Raw genomic sequence first — 21,982 nt, forward strand, 5'->3', positions numbered from 1 at the left:
ATACCCTGTATTTAACATCAGAACACCATGTTAATTCTTCCCCCAAGTAATTTCTATCTGGGGCTACCAGCATGCTCTCTGGCAGTTTAAGTTTATATAGTGTGTCAACATGGAATCTAGAAGCCCCCAAACCTGGGGCTTTTACTTTGTCACATATCACATCCCTGACCTTCAGCTTAAGAGACTGACTCTACCTACAGCACTATAATTCAAGGTCTTTTGTTAGTCTGAGACCAGTGAAGTAGGACTTTCCCTCAGGGAGGATCTCTCTTGTGACAAGGTGAAAGCCTCAGGTTTAAATCTTTCTAGGCTTCAAGTTTGGGAGCCTCTAGATTCTATGTAGACCATAGACAACACAAAAGCACAAAAGTCTATTAATCTGAAATACCACAAAAGCAGCTGTCTGTGAGGCACTTGATTATGAAAGCTTAACAAGCACCATCACAAACTAATCCCACACAGATGACAGAATTTAAATTGTTAGAATTTATGGAGACTAGTGTCCTATAGAATTAAAAGGCAATTCTTGTAATATAATGGGAAAAGGGGAGAAGGGAAATGGAGTCTCTTCCTTTTAAAGCAGGGACAGAGTGAGAGGTGTGGTTTAGCCAGAGGAGAGAAAGAGGATGGATTTTGTCTTTTCCCCCTCAGGCCTCATCTGACTAGACCCTCTCATTATGACTGCCTTCTGATTCCTACTGGCAAGCTCTCTGGGATCTTTGTTGGAAGAGGCTTCAGGTGGTAAGCCTTTCTTCTGGGGAGAGAGAAACCCCTTCTCTTCCCCCCCTCAATTCAGGCTGTCTTCTAATAAAGCTGGAGTCAGTTCTGGATCCTAATGACCGAGTTTACTCAAGGGAAGCAAGGAAAGGGACAGGGTTGATGAATGGTAAAGATTAAGATTCAGGAAAGAGGGAGAAGGGTCCCTATCTAATTAACACCCTCCCCCCTCCAAAGTCAGGTAGCTCAAGTCTGATAACCTGAACCCTTGAGGGGTTTAGAGTAGAGAAACCCTGGTTTCTTGGCTGGCACCGAAAGTGTCCCCCAGTTCAAGGTTCAAAAGGAGTTTGTGGACTGCTTGTCCATTGCCTGGGGTTTGGGGAGGATCTGAGATCAGAAATTCAGGGAGAGAAAGATCACTGACTTTGAGATTCAGTCAGAGTCCAAAAAAAAAAAAAAAACAACCTCTGCCCAGGTACTCTCTGCCAGGAGTTCATTTCAGCTGCCTGGATCAGCTTTTTCTCTCCCTCAAAGGTTTCAAGTTCCCTTTTGCCCATCCCCCTTTGCTGCTTGCAGGATTCTTGCAGCTCTTCCAGGCTTATTCCCAAAGTTTCCAGATTTCTCTCTTATTACATTCTCTAGCCAAAATCTAAATGATTCTGCTTTTTTCCCATCAGATTCTTCATGAGATTTGTAGCTGGAAATTTAAGTTTTCTTAGTAGGTGTTATAAATCACTAATGAGAAACAAGCAGTATATGTACTGTACTAAGGAAGCTCTCTATTTGCCAATATTACTGCTCATTGTCATTCCTCTGAAGTGGGGCACTTCATAGAGCGATCCGGACACCCAGAATTTCAATTATTGGAACCATTATTTATTGATTAATAAAGAATCCTCCAGCTGGGACAGACTTCCCTAGTGGAAGCTGCCTTGGATTAACATTATGGGACAGTTTATATAGGTTACAAGATACAAAGTTATTTCCTTTCACATATAGGTTATTTGACAATCAAACAAACCTTATCACCAACACAAGACTGTGAGGTCAGTGATGAGGGTACAATCCTCATTTTTATTTAGGGGTTATTTTTACATGTACTTAATCACTTAGCCCTAGTTAGCCATGTTATCTTGCATTCCATCCTGACCTCTTTGATATTCCTAATTCCTTTGTTTCCTGCCCTTCCTAACTCTCATCCCCAAGCTAAGTAGAGCCAGGTCTGCTGCCTGCATAAGCAGCTTGATCTCCTGGGGGGGAGGGGGGGAAGGGAAGCTGGGTCTGTTCCCTAAAAATACAGGCATGGATTTATCTGCTTTATGTACTTCAATGTTATTATCCTCCCCTTTTGGGACTTCACCCCAAGAGGTAGTATGACTGAAATTCAATTTTAAGGTGGGGAAACAAGGTTGTGAAGTGAGTTGAAGGATCATGACAGTTGTCTTCAGGTATTATTTAATGGGCTATCCTATGGAAGAGACATTAGACTTGTTCTATTCAGCAATGTGGAAGGAAGTTGTAAAAGCAGATTTTTACCTCACTAGAAGTTATCCTAACACATAAAACTATGTAAAACTACAATGGACTGTCCCAAGAAGTAGTGGATTCCTTATCACTGAAAGTCTTAAAGCATAGGATGGATGACAACCTGAGACAAATACTGCCTGGCACATAATAAAGCACTTAAGTGCTTTATTTACTTATTTATCTATAGGAAATTTCTTTCACCCTTCCAATTCTGGGATTCTGAGTTGTCTACTCTCTCCTCAAACATGATAGAAGTTATGGTTCTTGAAAAGAACTTCAGAGTTCTACCAAGAATTTGACTCCTAGGGTCATATTGCTTAGAAAAATAAACCTCATGAGTTTCAGAGATGTGGTTTTGTATCATCTTATTTGATTTGTAAGACTTTCCTGCCAGGATCATCTAAAATGGAGCTCAGATCCTAAAGCTGAGTAAAGTGTGATACTGGAAAAATCTAGAAGATTAGTCTTCCAGGCTTTTTGCAAATATGTCACCAAGTCTTAGCTATCACCCATTAACCCTAATTATGAGTATGAAAAAGGAGTCCTTCTAGTTTGTTAGTAGGATGAAGGGTTTTGCTTGATGAATTCCTCAGCAAAGTATTCCTGAACTACTACAAAGGGAAAGCTTGATACATAGATTTTCCCATCCAATTTTATTAATAATCACATTCATAGCAGTACCTTGTTTTGACTTGGCTCCTTCCTCACATTGGACTTTATCTCATTATCATCTCTCTCATATTTTATAATCTCTCCTCACACAATGAAGTAAAAAGCAATCATCCCCATTTCATATTCATTCATTCTTTTTGTTATAAGGAATTTATTTAATGTTCATTCTGTCTCCTTAGGAGCAGGATTTATATGTTAGAGAAAGTTAGGCAATATATCACTTGGGCTTTTTAAGAGCAGAAGTCTTCTAAATAACATTCCCCCCCTGTGAACCTTTTGGGAGAATTATTCTCCCCAAATGGATCTTTTAACCTAACTATTCTCTACTCCATATTTGAAACAGGGAGAGGCAGAAAGTAAGCAAAAAAAAAAATCTTGCAAATGCAAGTTAATACGTTACATACAGATATTTACAATTACAGAATAACACATTTCTAATTATACTCTATAAAAACAATGTGTGTGAATCCTACTTGGCTCACCAGGCTGTTATAACTAAATAGCTGGTATGTTGAAACACAAGCTGTTATAACTGATCTAATGTTGGTATATTGAATAATAGGTATTGAATATTGATAGCAAAACCCCTCAGTAACTACTCTTAACTAGAAGTAGTCTTTCCTTCTTCAACCTCCTTAAATTTGTTCTTCTCAACTCCAACTGCCATCAGCCACTGTGAGAGAGACCTCTTCACAGAGAGCCCAAACAGCCTCTCCTGTTCTTAGAAACTGCCAAAGATGGAGCCCAGAACTCCTTTCCTTCACTGCTTTTATGCAAGGCCCCTCAAAGTGACCCCAGGGCTATTTAGAAGACTTCTGCTCTTAAAGAGCCTGAGTGATATATTACTTAACTTTACCTAATCTATAAATCCTGCTCCTAAGGAGACAGAATGAACATTAAATAAATTTCTTATAACATTATACTCTACAGAAACAAAACCTAAAGATAATTATTAAAATTTACCTTATAATGTAAAAAAACCTTGCAAAAACATTATATACAAAAATATACATTATATACATATATTCTCCCTGAAGTGAGATATTTTAATATTTAATTTTTATATTAATATTTATTAATGTTTTATTATTGTGGTTTACTTATTTCATTTAATAATTTATTGCTATTTAATATATCCTTTTCTATATTAATACTCATTTTTAAAACAAAAATCATAACACAATTTATACATTTACCATTATATTCCATTACAAACCTTTATGTACAATCAAACATTTTATTTAATTGCAAAATTATTGAAGATGTAGGTTCAATGTCCATGAAAATAATGTCCATTTGTATTAGTCCTGTCCAGTTAATTTCCAAAAGTGGTTTTCTGAGGAAGAAAATACAGAGCTCCAACTAATGGCATGTCCCCAATTAATAATTCTAAGATAACTTTCATTGTACCATAAATCTGTATACTTTTCACATCAGCTTTACAGAAGTATCTCAATCTCCAAGTCAATCTCACAATTTCCCACAAAACTGATCTGAAGGTTGTTAGATTGAAACAGACAAGGGGGAACTAAAAGGGAGTAATGGAAGTAATGAGGGAGAGAGAGACCAAGGTGTTGGGTAAAGATGAACAGCAGCAAGTAAAAACCTGTTTAGCTCTCCCCATCCCTCACTAATGGATTCCCAAGAAGTATCCCTGTGATGACATTGTGAACAGGGATGAACAGGGACAAGTATTCAGGTAAGGAAGGGTGAGGTATAGACTTTTCCCCAGGACTTTACAGACCTTGTCAGGAAAGACTGAATGACTTTCAGTTTTGGATTTGATGTGACCAAAGCTTACTAGACAGTCCAATTCCCTCTTTCTGTCTTTCTCTTCTTAATCCTCCAAAAGAAAATCCTTTTCTGACTGCAATTTCTCAGAAGGTGTAGTTTATAAAACAGAAACAGGGAAGGTTAGGTTGGAGGGATTAGAAGTCCCTAAGAAACACACAGGCAGTGTCTTCTCTGCTCAGCTGAGCCAAATGGCTGTGGCTTCAGTGTTCTTCCTCCTTTCCTCTAAACCAGCGGTTCTCAACCTGTGGGTCGCGACCCTGGTGGGGGTTGAACAACCAAAACATAGGGGTCGCCTAAAGCCATCAGAAAATACATATTTCCAATGGCTTTAGCCACTGAGAAATCCTGCTACTTTACAGCAAGATCTCAGGAAGAACGGGGACCCTGCTGCCCGCACATTGTACTAATATTAGTTACCTGTCAGCAGCCCTCCCCCTATGAGGGATGATGGATTTACCCTGTTGCTTGGAGACCAGACTCAGAGACCCAGAAAGAGCACGGGGCGCTGGCTCCGGAGGGGTTAAGAAAGAGTACTGGAGCAGATAACTCCTGGAGCGGATAACGGAGCCGAGTTTTAACCCCAGCAAAGTGAAGCCTCAGCTTGAGCTGGAGTAAGACAACAGGAAGAAGAAGGCAGAGTCTGCAGACCCCCTCCCCAGGCAGGACTTACCTCCTGCTAGATTAATATTTCTCAACATATAATTTAAATAATTGTTTTTGTGATTAATCACTGTTTAAATTATGTTTGATTTGTAGCAATGAAAATATACAATGCGTATCAGGTATTTACATTCCAAATCATAACTGTATCAAAATTAGTTTTGAAGTAGCCACCAAAATAATTTTTTGGTTTGGGGTCACCACAACATGAGGAATTGTATTGCAGGGTCACGGCATTAGAAAGGTTGAGAACCACTGCTCTAAACTATCTGCTTGTCTAATCTAAAGGCAGGTTGCTAGTGTCTTTCTTGGTAAGGCACAGGTCAGGACAAGTCTTTGGGGTGACCCCCCTCCTGAGGTTTCAAGGTTGAACACTCTCACATGGCAAATGATGGTCACTCCGCTCCTTTGATAGTTGTTCAGGTGAATTCAGGAATGCTTTCTGATCCTCCAGTACAAGGGAAAAATAAGGAAATCCTCAAGTATCCCAGGGTTGGGTCCCACGCTCAGGTCTCCTTCTCCTGTCTCTCACTGAGTCCAGAAAGCAAAGACCCCCTCCTACATTCTCTTTCCCACAAGCCTCTTTGCTCTTTCCAACTGTCACACTCCTGTCCTTCAAACTTGCTTGCAAAGTTCCAAAGGGTCCCTTTCTGTGCCAAGCTTATTCCTACAAGGTCCAAAATAATCTGTCATCTGTCCACATTTTCAATGTACACTTTAACACCACTAATCCTCAGGGGCTGATGGCCCATATCAATCTTCATGAAACTGAAGGTGCTATGGTGTGCATTTGCTCCCCGAAAAGTTGATTCTATTATTTCTCAAAACAATTTCTCTATAAACTGGCAAATAAAAGGCTACATGTGCTTTACAGTCTTATTTAGTCATTCTGCTCTTTCAGTGTCAGGAAAATGGCCTCATTTTCTCTGTCTAGCCTAGAGGAAGTCTTTGGTGTTATATCACTTCCCTCTGCTAATTGCCCAATACCATTCACATCAGCATTTTAAAATTCAGAACCAGTACTTTTCACACTTACAGTGGTATTTACAAGAGCTGTATTATAACATTTTCCCACCATTTCAATCTTTTTTGTCATTTTTTTGAAAATTTATATCATTTCAATCTTTGCTTGCATCAATATCATCATCTGCTTCATCTCAGAATCCCTGAATATCCAAGAAAAAAAAAACACCCTTGATTTTATAGAGTAACAATAAAAATCCAACAAAATTTGTATACAACAGCAAAAGCCAACAAAATTATAGCTAAGTAAGAACACACTCTTTGTAGTGTTAATTTCATCACAGGTCTAATTACATTCCAAGCTAACAAATGGTAAAAAATTCTGGGATTACAACCAATAACAATAAGGTATCAGATGCATCAAATAAGCACACAGCACTTCATTATTCCCTGTAACATGGTAACAGTCATACAAGAATAATGTGGGAATAAAATGTGATACCAAATGGGTGTTGTAAAATTAGAATCCACTTTGACAAAGCAAGCCCCTACTAAAGATATGTACTTGGCTTTCAGTAATGGACAGCAACTGGTAGCTAATTTTGATTGACAGATGTCTGCCACAAGTCTATTTGACTAAAATGCTGAAAGGACTGGACAGCTCCTAGCTATTTGAGTGACAAGCCTATAGCAGCTACTGTGAAAATTCTACACCTGTCAGTTCCTTTAACTACCTGTGGGAACCACTGACACTCAAGCTTGAGTCCTTTCTAGTCTTGCCCAAAATGCAACCCAGGTTCAAATCCTCTGGCTCAAACTGTAATGGACAAGAATTGGAATGAAAAGCTTTTATCACTAGTAGAGCTGTCCCCAGAGACATGGGAGGGGAGGGGGAGGCACCAGCAGCTACTGGGTCCAATTGTGCTGAATAATAGGCAATTGGGATGCTGGACTGGTCCTAAAGATTGCATTAACACACCAGAAACTACTCCTTTTCTTTCATGAACATGCAAAGTGTATGGTTTCTTATAATCAGGAATGCCTAAAGCTGGTACAGAAAAAATTTGCTTATATTAGCTTAGTAAGGGCTGCTGGATGTTATGTATTTAATTGCAGTGGTTCCTTAATTATATCTTTCTTTGTGGTTCCCAAAACTGCTCTAGTCTTTTTGTTGTTGGGGCACTCAATTTTTGTATATCTTCTATACATTTGGGAGAAATAAAATGCATACCTTCTGCTAAAACAGATCCTAAATACTCCACTTTTAGGAGACTGCACTTTTGATTTGATATTTTATGTCCTCTTTTACATAATTCTACTAAAAGGTGTTTACTATCTTCCTGACATGCTTCAGCAGTGGGCGACGCCAAGAGTAAATCATCCATAAAATGTATTGGGTGGCTCTCCTTAAATTCGTTATTTGTAAGATCTTGAGTTAAAATTTGGGAAAACAAGGTAGGGTTTTCTATATAACCCTGAGGCAAACAGCACCATCTATTTGTGACCCTTTCCATGTAAATGCAACTATTTTGGGGGAATCTTCATGGATGGGTATTGAAAAAAAGCAGAACAGAGATCTACTACTGTGAAATATTTTGCATTGCTAGAAATCAGTGAAATGGATTATGAAATTCCTATTAGCAGTATTGAAGACAGGATACAATCCAGACATTCTGTTATTCTACTTCTCTGTACTCTCTGACTTCCATGTGAATCATCAAGGCTAAGATTTGCTTAAAGTTGTCATTTTGGACTGTGCCTCAAATTATGCTGGTATAGGAAACTCCCACTTCCAAGGTGGATACCTGCCCTGCCTGAGGCCCTAAGAGGTTTGGCACTTCCCTGGGCTCACAGGACCAGTATGTGCAAAAGGGAGAACTCAATCATAAGTCTTCATGACTACAAGGCTAGCCCTTTCTCCACTTCCTCATGGTGCCATGCTATTTAGAATTGGCCAAAACAAATGGATGGCTGTGGCTCCAGAATCTGGGATTATCTTGACAGGAAGCAACACAGGAGTTTGCTGGATGTGACTCATGGACTTCCTGATGTGACTTTCTGGAGTGCCAAGATCTCTTGGCAACTTCTGTACACTTCAATCAAGCAATCCAGTCGAGGCTTGGCACTCTAAAGCCCAGTGAGGAGAAATAGAGTTAGAATTAATGATTTTGGGAGATTATAGGTACTTTTAAAGACAAAATAGCTTAGCCTATCAGTTTCATAAAAAGATCTAGATTCCTATATATACATCATCTATTATTCAAATATTTATTCTAGAGTTTCAAAGATAAAGAAATCAACAATCAGTCCTTCAAAGAGATTATCTCTTACCCTGGCATATTTGGGCTCACCTGGAAGACAGGCACTACTTGTGACACCCCCTGTGGTTCTACTGGGTCCTTCAATAAAATGCACAGGTAGTAGATCACTTTTTGCTGTAAGAAAATAAACCAAATGGTAGAAGCACAAATATAACACACTATTTTTTAGTGAGATATACCTTTAAAAGACTATATTTCCAGTAGATAATGTTTCAAATGAATGTGACAGCAACAAAACTGGGGAGAAGTGATAACATTTTCTTTTGGCAAAACAAGGTTGCACAAAATTCAAGTTAGAAGATGTCTGAAGTGCTATTCTTTATTACTCATCTACAATGGAATAGAATTACTCATCTACAGAGTAGGAATACAGCTCTATAAACCACAGAGTAATATATTACTCTAATAATAGATTCTATAATAACAAGAGTTCACGTTTTTAATTGCATACTTAAACCAGTATCTTGAATATCATGAAGATGGTGAGCAAGTCACTCTATCTCTACTGACTTCATTTGTAAAATGAGAGGGTTGAAACTGATGACTCCTGTAAAGATAAGAGATCTTCTTGTTGCAATAATAAATGGTTTAGGTCACTGGTTGAGGAATTATACCAGTGAGGTATTGGGTGGATTATGTGAGCAGGAGCAGGGGTTGTGGTAAAGGCTATGAGAGAGGGAAATGGCAGCCCCTCTCTCTCTCACTCAAGTGATAACTAGCAGTCAGTTATCACTTGATGCCCCTTGGCATAATGGCTGAGGGGATGAGATGACACTCTCCCCAGTCAGCACCCCTAAGGGAAAGATGCTGTACCCTTTTCCCAAAGGAGGCCTTGTGGTAGGCCTTGACAGGGTCTTGCCACTGTGGGATTGGCCTCAAGCCTGAGACCTGTCCCCAATTACTTGAAGCACTCTTCCTATTAAGATTTAAAGTCAATACAGAAATCTGACTGCTATTTAAGGCATTTATTAACCAGGTTAGGTAAACAGGTTGAGGGAAGAGGGTGGAGGTAGCCCTGTCCAATTCCTATTCAGTCCTTGATTCAATGGGCCAGTAACTGTGCCCATGATCATCTCTGCCCCTTCCCAGCTAATAGCCCCTCCTATTGACTAAATTACTAATAAGTCCTAAATAAACAGATAAGAAACAGTTCTGGGTGGCAAGGAGGGTCAGGAGAGCTGAGCTCTGGTTAGAGAATCCAATCAGCTCCCCTTCAAGGGTTTGAGACATTTGCTGCAGGTGGAGGGAATCAGTAGCTGAATATCTGGTGAGAGAACAGATACTAGTTTGAAGAAAGAAACAATCTTCTCTTGTGGCTTCAGAAACCCTTCAGCCTTTCAGGAAACCAGACTTTCCAGCTCCAGGATTCAAGGCAGAAGACCAAGAGGCTCCTCCAAATCCTCCCAGACAACTGTTCTTCTCCCACAAGCCTTTGCTCTTCAAACTGCCACTACACTCCTGTCAGTCATCCTCAGAATTCCAAACTTTCTTGCCCCATCCTATCACTCCCCTAAGATTCCTTCTAGGTATAATATTCTATAAGCACATAAGAATTTGATGCTTCTATTTAGAGCTGAGCCTCTCAGTGAGACGAGAATAAAACCTTCACTTTGATAAGTCACATGAATATTTTATGACAATTAAGATTTGAATGCACCTGGTACAGAAATGTCTTCAAATTTAATTTTACATGGTAAATAATCCATTGAGTATTAAGGAACACCCAGGGCCTAAAAATATTCCAAAGGATATCTGCTTAAGAGATGCTTGAAAAGTACTTACCATGTAAATGGCTTCATTGATGACAACATCCTTCACCTTGCCCATCTCAATGAAGGTTGTACTCTCTTTTCCTGAGGCATAGGATGAGGTCATCTGGATGCCAAGAGAGCCAATGATCAGTAGGGTTTCTTGATCAATCTTCACAAAGTGGAGGTAACCAAGTAAGCCTAGAAGAGTGATGAAGATAGCAGCAGAAAGGACCATACTGTTCTGAGAAAGGATTCAAAAAGAATCAATGAGAAGATTGTACTAGATTTTATGTAGCTTCATTATCCTAGCTATGACAAAACAGACATAGTCTAGTAGTGAGAAGCATTAGAAAAAACTCATTCAGCAATACAAAGGAGATAAGGGAAATGAGAGGAATGGGGAGAAAGAGTATTTTCAACTTAAGGTCAGCTAGGATGGAGCACCAGGCCTGGAGTTGGGAGGACCTGGCTTCAAATCTGACTTTAGACACTTCCTAGCTATGAGGCCCTGGGCAAGTCACTTAACCTTGTTTCCCTAGCCCTCATCCTTCTGTCTTAAGAATTGTTACTATTATAGGTAGTGGGGAAGCAGCCAGTAGATAGGGAAAGAGTGAAGATTAGTGAAAAGGTATGGATGATAAAAGGAGAAACAGCTGGAGAAGATAAGATGGAATGGGTTCACTTATGCATGTAGAGGCCCTTGGTTAGAAGGGCTATCACATCACATGAGACAGAGGTAAGGAAGAGAAGAGGGAGCTCTAGTTAAATGGTTTCAATTTTTTTTTCAGGGAAATATGAAGTAAAGTTCTCAGCTGAGAGGTTAGGGGATGGACAGCCATGGAAAGTTTGAGGAGGGATGAAAATGTTTAAAAGAGCTGCTGTGGTAAGAGTAACAGTTAGGGAGTTTAAAAGGAATGCCTTGCTATAGTGAAGGAACACAAGAAATTTTCTAAAATAAAGTTATACTAGATGCAATTAGTATAGTTTTGTAATTTTCTCTAGCTTCATTAACACATTAATCAGAGTGAAAGCAGCAGATGATGAAGTGATCAAGATTGGGGCATGTCACAGAAAGACTGGTAATAAGATAAGGGGACAAGGGATTCAAGAGGACAGTATAGTTAATCTGGTTCACCAAGGGGTAAAGAAAGAATGGAGAAGAAAAGAATAGAGTCAGGGGTGGGGAAAGTGATGACCTAGGAAAGAACTAGAATTAGAGGGACTGGAGGTCCAAGTGAAGAACAAAGTACAAGTTAGGTAGGGGTTGCAAGGCAAGGGAAAGCAGAAATGACAACAATTCATGAACAGATTAAGGGAATAGCAAGATTTCATAAATGTGAAAGCAACAAATGTATGACTATCTCTATGTATAGCTGAATTGGATTAATGGGTCATGGGAAATTAGTAAACTGAGGAACTGGGAGTTTAGGGTGTTTTAGGGAATATAAATATGTAAGTTCCCTAGTATGAGGGCAGGAGGTGGTGTAAGGATAATTTTAGGTTTGTGACTTAAAATCTAAATTATTTTGGTCACCAAGGAAATTCCATAATAAAATACCCAAGTCAGCTGGAAGTTTAAGGTGATTTTAATTAATATAGAGGAAAGAAATTAAGAAAGAGAGAGAGAGAGAGAGAGAGAGAGAGAGAGAGAGAGAGAGAGAGAGAGAGAGAGAGAGAGAGAGAGAGAGAGAGAGAGAGAGAGGAAAAGAGTTAATTTAAACTGCTCTGGCTCAGGCTGAGCCAGGCAGGAGTTCAAGGCCTTGGCCAAGGGGGCCTCCCCGAGAGCCAAGAGAAAAGGGAATCAGTCTTATCACTCACCATGTGACCATCTCAAGAAAGCTGTTTAAGGGAGCTCCTCCAGGCTCAAGTTCCAGGATGGAACTGGTGCACAGGTCTGCTCACAGGAAGTGACCAGCCAGAGCTAACTCTCCAGGGAAAGAGCAAGAAGGTTCTCCTGGAGAGAGCCAGTGAGCCAAATATATAGCCCTTTAACTCTTGTCTCCTCCTCTAAATGCCCATTCTTTAGTTCTCATCTTCTTTGATTAGATTATATCTTTAGGGTTACTTAACACTTCTTTGTTAAATTCACCTTTTGTGAGTTACTTAACCTTTTTGTGATTAATTTAACCTTTATAATTACTTAACACCCTTTTGTATTAAGATCTTAAAATAGACTTAGCTTAAAGTTCTAGCTTCACTATAAGGTAAGAGTCATTGTTCAATCAGGAGATTACAACTTTATCTTCCCATGAAGTCAGGTCTAAGTAGGGTGGAGTAATTTAAAGTTCACAATGGGAAGGAGAAAGAATCTGAGTCAGGTACTACACTCCTTGAGAAAAGAAGAATATCCTGGAATTTGGTTGAAAATAACTACCAAAATCTTGATTGGAAGGTAAATATGAAATGAATGAACTTCAAAGGAGGAGAGATTACTAAAGGATGGTGGCAGAGAAATAAGAGTCTACAAGTGGAAATACAAAACATAGAATATTCTAACCCATCTACTTCAAACAGTGAGGAAAGTGAAAACTATTATGTAGAGGGTAGAGGGTGGCTGGTGGAGGTGAAGCATGGGGTGGGGAATTTTGTTGCCAGGAGGCAGTCAAGGTTCTCAGTGAGTACAAAGAGACAGGAATGAGAAATTAAAAATTTTCAGAAAAAAAAGTTAAGTTTTTCATTATGGAGCAGACATTCTAGAGGACACAGTAGAAGGGATGAATAGCTTTAGAGTGGGACACTGGAGACTGAGAGACACCAGGGGATACATTAAGAGGGATGGGAATAAGGCAGAGTATGAACAATGACAACCAGGAGTTCAGAATTACTACAATAGGGGGGGTATAACAGGAGTTTGTTAATCACTTAGGGCCTATCATAAACCAACCTTACACTGTCCTAAGTTCTGGAGTTACAAAGACATAAAATCCTTGCCCTCAAGAAGCTTATATTCTACTGAGAAAACAAGTATACAGATAAGTAGACAGAAAATACATACAAAATAAGCACAAAGCAATGAAATATCCCACTTCTGATATGCCCCACCTATCTGGTAGTCCCAACAGCTGGAGATAACTCATTTCTCTAGCCCTTTACATTTTTTTTTAAGGACTTCCCTCACAACCACTAAGATTCAAATAGTATCAATATTATTATCTTCATTTTACAGATGAAGAAACAGACTCAAAAGAAGCTGATTTGCTCATGATCAGTAACTTTGTGAGGCTAGTGTTTCAAAGCCAGGCCTCTTGACTCCAAGTCCAGAATTCTACCCAGTCTCTCAACAGACTTCTAAGTGATTCTCCTTTATTGTGCCTAATATTCATTTTTATGTGTCTCTTCCTGACACTTTTTCTGTTTGGCTGAAGAAAATTCCTTAGAGCAATTGGTCCTCCCTTGCTCTAGCTACCTCACCACTGATCAGTCAATGTGTCTTTTTCTGGATGCATTCTGAATTAAATCAAACTATTACCTTCCTTCTAGTTCCTTACACTTTATAAACTGCCTCTTTTTATTACCCAGTACCAAAGTGTTTTGATGATTATAGCTTTGCAATATAGTGTGAGATCTCATTCTGGTAGGATCCCTTCCTTTCTACATTTCTTATTACATCTCTTGTTATTCTTACTCTTTTGTTCCTCCAGATAAGTTTTTTTTTTCCTAGCTCTATAAAGTGATACTTTGGTAGCTTACTTAGTATGAACTGTATCAAGAAAATGACTGATCCTTTTTCTAAGAACCCCTCTCTGGTTTTTAAAATCCCTTTTCTGTCCCCCAGTTCCCATGGTGGCAGCACAAAAGTCATTCCTATTTTCTCACTATAAGAACATTAATATCTGCAAAATAACGGTTTACATATTTATGATTACAATCCCATTTTTACCCAAAAGGGATAAAGTAAAGGGGTACAATGCAATTCACAATAAATTGAAGTGAGGGAGCATTTTTTCATAGCTACAAAAAAAAATGATGAAATGTAAAGCAACAAGGTTGGAGATACATGGAAATAGAAAAATATTTTATACGTGTGCAGAAGGAGGGTATCCAAATAGGCTGAAGAGTTGGGACTGGGAATTAATAGACACTTTAAAGTCCTTGGGATGTTTACCTGGAAAGGACTTACAGGATACAAGATAGTTGTCTTCAAAAAGGGCTGTGATAGGTACTGATCCCAAAGCCAGGCAGGTCAAAAACAGAGAAAGAAAACTATAAACCAATCTCCAGACCAATCTCCTTAATGAATATAGATGCAAAAATCTTAAATAGGATACTAGCAAAAAGACTCCAGCAAGTGATCAAAAGGGTTATTTACTATGACCAGGTAGGATTCATACCAGGAATGCAAGGATGGTTCAATATTATTAGGAAAACCATCCACATAATTAACCATATTAACAAGTAAACCGACAAAAATCACATGATTATCTCAATAGATGCAGAAAAAGCCTCTGATAAAATACAACACCCATTCCTATTGAAAACACCAGAGAGTATAGAAGGGCCTTTCCTAAAAATAATAAACAGTATATATCTAAAATCATCAGCAAACATCATCTGCAATGGGGATAAACTAGAAGCCTTCCCAATAAGATCATGAGTGAAACAAAGATGCCCATTATCACCTCTATTATTTAACATTGTACTAGAAACACTAGCAGTAGCAATTAGAGAAGAAAAAGAAATTGAAGGTATTAAAATTGGCAATGAGGAGACCAAGCTATCACTCTTTGCGGATGATATGATGGTTTACTTAAAGAATCCTAGAGAATCAACCAAAAAGCTAGTCGAAACAATCAACAATTTTAGCAAAGTTGCAGGATACAAAATAAACCCGCATAAGTCATCAGCATTTCTATATATCTCCAACCCATTTCAGCAGCAAGAATTAGAAAGAGAAATTCCATTTAAAATCACCCCAGACAATATAAAATACTTGGGAATTTATCTGCTAAGACAAACACAGGAACTATATGAACACAACTACAAAACACTCTCCACACAATTAAAACTAGATCTAAACAATTGGAAAAACATTGACTGCTCATGGGTGGAATGAGCTAACATAATAAAAATGACAATCCTACCTAAATTAATTTACTTATTTAGTGCCATACCCATTGAACTACCAAAAATCTTTCTTACTTAATTAGAAAAAACCATAACAAAGTTCATTTGGAAGAACTAAAGATCAAGGATATCCAGGGAAATCATGAAAAAAAAAATGCAAAGGAAGGAGGACTTGCAGTCCCAGATCTCAAACTATACTATAAAGCAGAGGTCATCAAAACAATTAGGTACTGGCTAAGAGACAGAGAGGAGGATCAGTGGAATAGACTTGCGGTAAATGACCTCAGCAAGACAGTCTATGATAAACCCAAAGATCCCAGTTTTTAGGACCAATACCCACTATTTGATAAAAGCTGCTGGGGAAATTGGAAGACAGTATGGGAGAAATTAGGTTTGGATCAACATCTCACACCCTACACCAAGATAAACTCAGAATGGGTGAATATCCTGAATATAAAGAAGGAAACTATAAGCAAACTAGACGAACACAGAATAGTATACTTGTCAGATCTTTGGGAAAGGAAAGACTTTAAAACCAAGCAAGAGCTAGAAAAAAATCACAAAATGTAAAATCAAGAATTTTGATCACATAAAATTAAAAAGTTTTTGTACACACAAAACTAATACATCCAAAATTAGAAGGGAAGCAACAAATTGGGAAACAATTTTCATTACAAAAACCTCTGACAAAGGTCTAATTACTCATATTTATAAAGAGCTAAACCAGTTGTACAAAAAATCAAGACATTCCCCAATTGATAAATGGGCAAGGGACATGAATAGGCAATTTTCAGTTAAAGAAATCAAAACTATTAATAAGCACATGAAAATGTTCTAAATCTCTTATAATCAGAGAAATGCAAATCAAAATAACTCTGAGGTATCACCTCACACCTAGCAGATTGGCTAACATGATAGCAAAGGAAAGTAATGAATGCTGGAGGGGATGTGGCAAAGTTGACACATTAATTCATTGCTGGTAGAGTTGTGAATTGATTCAATCATTCTGGGGGGCAATTTGGAAATATGCCCAAAGGGCACTAAAAGACTGTCTGCCCTTTGATCCAGCCATAGCACTGCTGGGTTTGTACCCCAGAGATAATAAGGAAAAAGACATGTACAAAAATATTCATAGCTGCTCTCTTTGTGGTGGCAAAAAATTGGAAAATAAGGGGATGCCTGTCAATTGGGGAATGGCTGAACAAATTGTGGCATATATTGGTGATGGAATACTATTGTGCTCAAAGGAATAATAAAGTGAAGGAATTCCATGGGAACTGGAGCAACCTCCAGTTGATTGATGCAGAGTGAGAGGAGCAGAACCAGGAAAACACTGTACACAGAGACTGATACACTGGTGCAATCGAATATAATGGACTTCTCCATTAGTGGCAATGCAAGGACTGAACAACTTGGAGGAACCTATGAGGAAAACCACTATCCACATCCAGAGGAAACACAGTGGGAGTAAAAACACCGAAGAAAAACAACTGCTTGAATACATGGGTCAAAGGGATATGGTTGGGGATGTAGACTCAATGAACATCCTAGTGCAAACATCAACAACATGGAAATAGGTTCTGATCAAGGACAGAAGTAATACTTGATGAAATTGAGCATTGGCTGCAGGAAGAGTGGGTGGAGGGGAGGGAGGGAAATAATCTGATTATTGTAACCAAGGAATAATGTTCTAAATTGACTAAATAAATTAATTCAAATAAAAAAAAAAAGGCTGTGATATGGAAGAAATACTCAACCTTTTCTATGTAGTTTCATTGGGCAGAACACAGACCAGAATTATATAAAGGAAAATTCAACTTAATACTCTAGTTTCCAAATTCAACTCAATATAAGAATTTTCTAACGAAGAGATCCAAAATTAAATGGGTTGTCCTGTGAAAGTGTAAATTTCCCGTCACAGGACATATCTAAGCAGTCTGGAAATTTTAACTGCTAGGGATGTTGTATAGGCAGGAGATTGGCCTGGATACCTTTCCAACCAAAAGTTTTTATCACTTTATGGCCAAATACCTATCAGTCACTCACAGAAAAACATCAACAGTCATTTGGGAGCATGAGGCTTTTTGAGGAGCAGGAATTGTCCTATCATACACTGCTTAAAATGGAAGCCTAAGACAGAACTGGTACCTGGGAAAGAAAAGCACAAGGGAACCAAAGACAACTTTGCCTATTTCAAAATGTTGCCTGGAGATGGTCTGGTCCAGGAAAGAAGAGAAAAAATGATAAATCTATTTGGATCTAGTACTTATAATTCAGACAAGTACAATTATAATATGTATTAAGTAAGTTTTTATGACTAAGTCAGAGAATCTCACCATCTAACACTGTGGTTCTCAACCTTTCTAATGCCGTGACCCCGCAATACAGTCTTCATGGTGCAGTGACCCCAAACCAAAAAATTATTTTGGTGGCTACTTCAAAACTAATTTTGCTACAGTTATGATTTGGAATGTAAATACCTGATATGCATTATGTATTCTCATTGCTACAAATTGAGAGGTTGAGAACTGCTGATCTAACACATTATGTCAATTTCTTTTAAAGATCAAAGAGGTGCAAACATACTTGAGCTTTGGACCATAAGTCTACTCTGCATTTATAGTGCTTTAAGTTTTTGAAACAAAGTTTGAAAAAACTACAGTAAAGGTGCTAGTCAGAGCACATCTGTTTACTTTTCAGTAGCACCACTGGAATTAAGTGGATCCAAGGAAGCCAGGTGGCAAAGAAGATATAGTGCTGTATTTGGTGTTAGGAAGACTTAAATTCCAATCTTGCTGATTGGTTAGGTTACTAGCTCTGTGATCCTAGGTAAGAAGTCACTTAACCTCTTCAGCCTCAGTTTTCCCATCTTTAAAATGGAGATAATAATAATACTGACCTCCCAGGGTTGTTATGAGATGCAGATGAGATTATATCTATAAAATGCCTGGTAAACCTTAAAGTACTACATAAATGTTAGCAATTTTTATCCAAGGAGGCCAATGGGGGACTGGTTAGGAATACCTAGGTGCCAATACTACTTCTTATACTTTTGAGCTGTGTATCACAGGATGAATCACTTAACATCTCTATGAGCCTCAACAGATAGACCAGTCCTAGGGAATTGCCCAAATTAGAGATATGATGTATCTATTAAATCATAGAGAACAAAAGGGAAGGGAAGTGACCAGTTTGGAAAAAAGGCAGAAAATCATGTCACAGAAGGACAAAAGTAGAAGGTATCATAATAGCTGTCTCTGAACAAATAAAAGACTGTCAAGTAGAAGAGGGTATGGAGTTGTTCTATGTTGTGCCAGAAGGCTAAACTAGAAGCTCTGGCCAAATCAATCAACAGGCATTTAGTAAGCATTTATTATGCTAGTGCCTGGAACACACAGTGGGTGTTTGATTAAATGCTGGTTGTCTGTCTAGCCCACCATATTAGCTCCATATTAAGACTATCTATCAAAATAGCTGTCCAATGAATATGGAAATGTTTTGTATAAGCACGTGTAAAACCAGTATCAAATTGCTTAAGGTCTGGGAGAGAGGGAGAGAATTTGCACCTCAAAATGTTAGAAAAGGAATGCTAAACATTTTCTATGTAATTGAGGGAAAAAATAATGAATTATTATAGAAAAAAATTGCTGTCCAACAACTGCCTCCCCCAAGTGATAGGGAACTAGGTATTGAATAGGTAGCTAGACCAGGGACGGGTACTGCCTAATAATAATAGTTCACACTTATATAGTGCTATGTGACATGCATTATACTAAGCAATTTACAACTATTATCTCACTTGTTCTTCACAACAACTCTGGGAGGTAAGCGCTACTATTATCCCCATTTTATAGATGAGGAAACTGAGGCAAACAGGTGAAGTGCCTTGGCACAGGGTTAGACCCCCCAGCTAGTGAGCATCGAAGCCAAGCGAGTGGAATTGAGAATCCGGCTAGAGAAGGGGAGGGGCCGCTAACATCTGGAGCCCTGGCCAGGGGCTGAGGTCCCAGGGCCCGTACCTGGCAGAGTGTGAAGAGCCCATAGGCCACCAGCCACACTGTGCAGGTGGCGGCGGTAAGCGAGCGCAACGAGAGCCTCGGACAGCCAAGGCAGAACTCCCGGCAGAAGGGAGAATACTGGCGGCGCTGGAGAGCCAGGCGGCCGCCATAGATGTCCGAAAATATGCGTTCCACCTCCATAGCACCCCAGCCTCGCGGCAACTCGGTCACTAGACAACTCTCACTTGCCACGACGCATTTCCGGAAGGGGCTGAGTTCTGTCCCGCCTCCTTCCCGGTCTCGCGGTTCTTCCGCCCAGCAACCTGTACTCGGAAGCTGGCTTCAGCAAGGAAGGATTTTTGCAGTGTGCCAACTTCCGCTTTGCAAAATAGTTCCCAAAAGATTCCTCTTCCGTTTCCTCGGATTCGCTTGTGGTGAGCGAAGGCATCATCATCTTTGACGCAATAAGGTTTTGCAACCACCAAACTACAGAACTACAAAACTGCTAAGCAGGCAGAAATGGGAGAGTTCGAGCTCTGCTAAGCCTCCTCGCCGCCCTCCCAGCCCGTTTTTAGGTAATGAGTGAGGTCTGAAGGAAGAATGAGGCCTCCGAGAAGGGACAACAAAGCTAGACTTCGTGGATCAGGAAAGCGCTTCACCTCTGAATAACACCGTCTGCCCTGTAGGTTTGAAGGTTTTAACCTCGGGCATGTAAGAATGATTGGGCTACTCATGCAATTTTTTTTATTAGTCTCCTCTGAAATAGCATCATTTCACCAGTGGATGAACTGATGTAAAAATGGTGAGGGGAGCCACAGTCGTATATTGGCAAAACCACCACCAATGGAAAGAAATCCTGAAGCATATTGACCAATACAGTCCGTAGCAAATGATGGATCCAACACAATTTGTCCCCAATTTATTTTTTCAATCCTAATTTCTACAAGAAAAAAATCTATAGAGTACTGAAAACTTATCACTACTGAACAAATCAAGTTGAACTGAGGTCCTCTCTGATAAAACTAACAGTATACAGATAGGCAACAAGGATCCCATTAGATAACTAAGCAGTATTTCACGATATGCTTAGATGTTGAAAGCATTTGTGACATTCTTTTTTTTTTATTGTTGTAGTATTTGTGACATTCTTAATCCTGGTTCTGCCACTTAAGTAGTTATGTGATCCTGAACAACTTAACTTTTTTTTTAAACCCTCAGATTTCTCATCTATAAGGAAAGGGACCGGTATAAATGATGTTTAAGGTCCTTTCTGTCTCTTACATTACATTATGTGATAGGTCTTTAATTGATATTCCTCCAGAATGTATTCCCCTTCCTTGTGTTTTTTAAAAATCATCTATGTTGAGATGTCATGTTTATTTCTGTATCTAAAGTTTAAAAAAAAACACCCCTTTGAAAAAACTGTATATTTCAGTTATGAAATAAGTTATCAATGAAAGTACTTTTTTCAAAGACTGAATGATTTTCAAGCATAAAGGATGATCAAAAAAATCTTTAAAACTTCTGCTCGTTAAGTTTTAATACCTCCAACTCCTTAAAGAGCTATTCTATAAATAGAATCTGACTCCTCAGAAGACATTAAAATTAACCTATTTGCCATGTCTTGAGTCCCACCTGGAATGTAAGAGGTAACAAGATTCTAAGAAGGAACAATCTGAGAGTTCTTCAAAACTTACAATATTAGAGGGGGCAGCTGGGTAGCTCAGTGAATTGAGAGCCAGACCTAGAGATGGGAGGCCCTAGGTTCAAATGTTGTCTCAGACACTTCCCAGCTGTGTGACCTGGGCAAGTCACTTGACTTCCATTGCCTATCCCTTACCACTCTTCTGCCTTGGAACCAATACACAGTATGGATTCCAAGATGGAAGGTAAGGATTTTTAAAAAACAAAAAAAAACCAGGGGCAGCTGGGTAGCTCAGTGGATTGAGAGCCAGGCCTAGAGACGGGAGGTTGTAGGTTCAAATCTGGCCTCAGACACTTCCCAGCTGTGTGACCCTGGGCAAGTCACTTGACCCCCATTGCCTAGCCCTTACCACTCTTCTGCCTTGGAGCCAATACACAGTATTGACTCCAAGATGGAAGGTAAGGGTTTTAAAAAAAAAAAACCAACAACTTACAATATTAGAAATCCAAGCATTTTGTCAGAAGATCTTGTACTTTGTAGTAAACACATTTCTCCAAGGAGTCCAAAAGTCTATGTAAAGAATAACCAAAGGACACTCCCAACTCCTTACTCAGCTGGGTTTAACAGTAGACAATAACAAACATTTACTGGGGCCTACTGTGTGTAGTACCCATTGGCAGGTGTTAAGGATGATTTAAAGATAAAGAAGTTGCATGGAAAAAACACCCCCTTGCCTCTTGAATTTTCTTTTCCCTTCAGTACTGGCATCAGTGTGTTAGGAAGGTAATGGTCTGACCAGACCTGTTTATGGGATACCCCCATTACATAGTTCTAGCCCAGCCACCAAGTCATCTGCTAGACTATAATCGC

At 39.1% G+C, this 21,982-nt stretch overlaps 1 protein-coding gene across 1 annotated transcript; it reads right to left on the reverse strand.

Annotated features, from left to right (window-relative positions):
• Positions 1–4,133: 4,133 nt before the first annotated feature.
• Positions 4,134–20,889, reverse strand: PIGH (phosphatidylinositol glycan anchor biosynthesis class H). The gene is made up of 4 exons (XM_001369988.4): positions 19,489–20,889; positions 10,437–10,646; positions 8,685–8,768; positions 4,134–8,460 (listed from the first exon to the last, which is right to left on the reverse strand). The coding sequence occupies exons 1-4, from the start codon at positions 19,666–19,668 to the stop codon at positions 8,368–8,370; spliced, it is 567 nt and encodes a 188-aa protein (XP_001370025.1). The 5' UTR covers positions 19,669–20,889; the 3' UTR covers positions 4,134–8,367.
• Positions 20,890–21,982: the final 1,093 nt, after the last annotated feature.

Source organism: Monodelphis domestica, chromosome 1, assembly GCF_027887165.1.
Source record: "Monodelphis domestica isolate mMonDom1 chromosome 1, mMonDom1.pri, whole genome shotgun sequence".
Classification (NCBI taxonomy): domain Eukaryota; kingdom Metazoa; phylum Chordata; class Mammalia; order Didelphimorphia; family Didelphidae; genus Monodelphis; species Monodelphis domestica.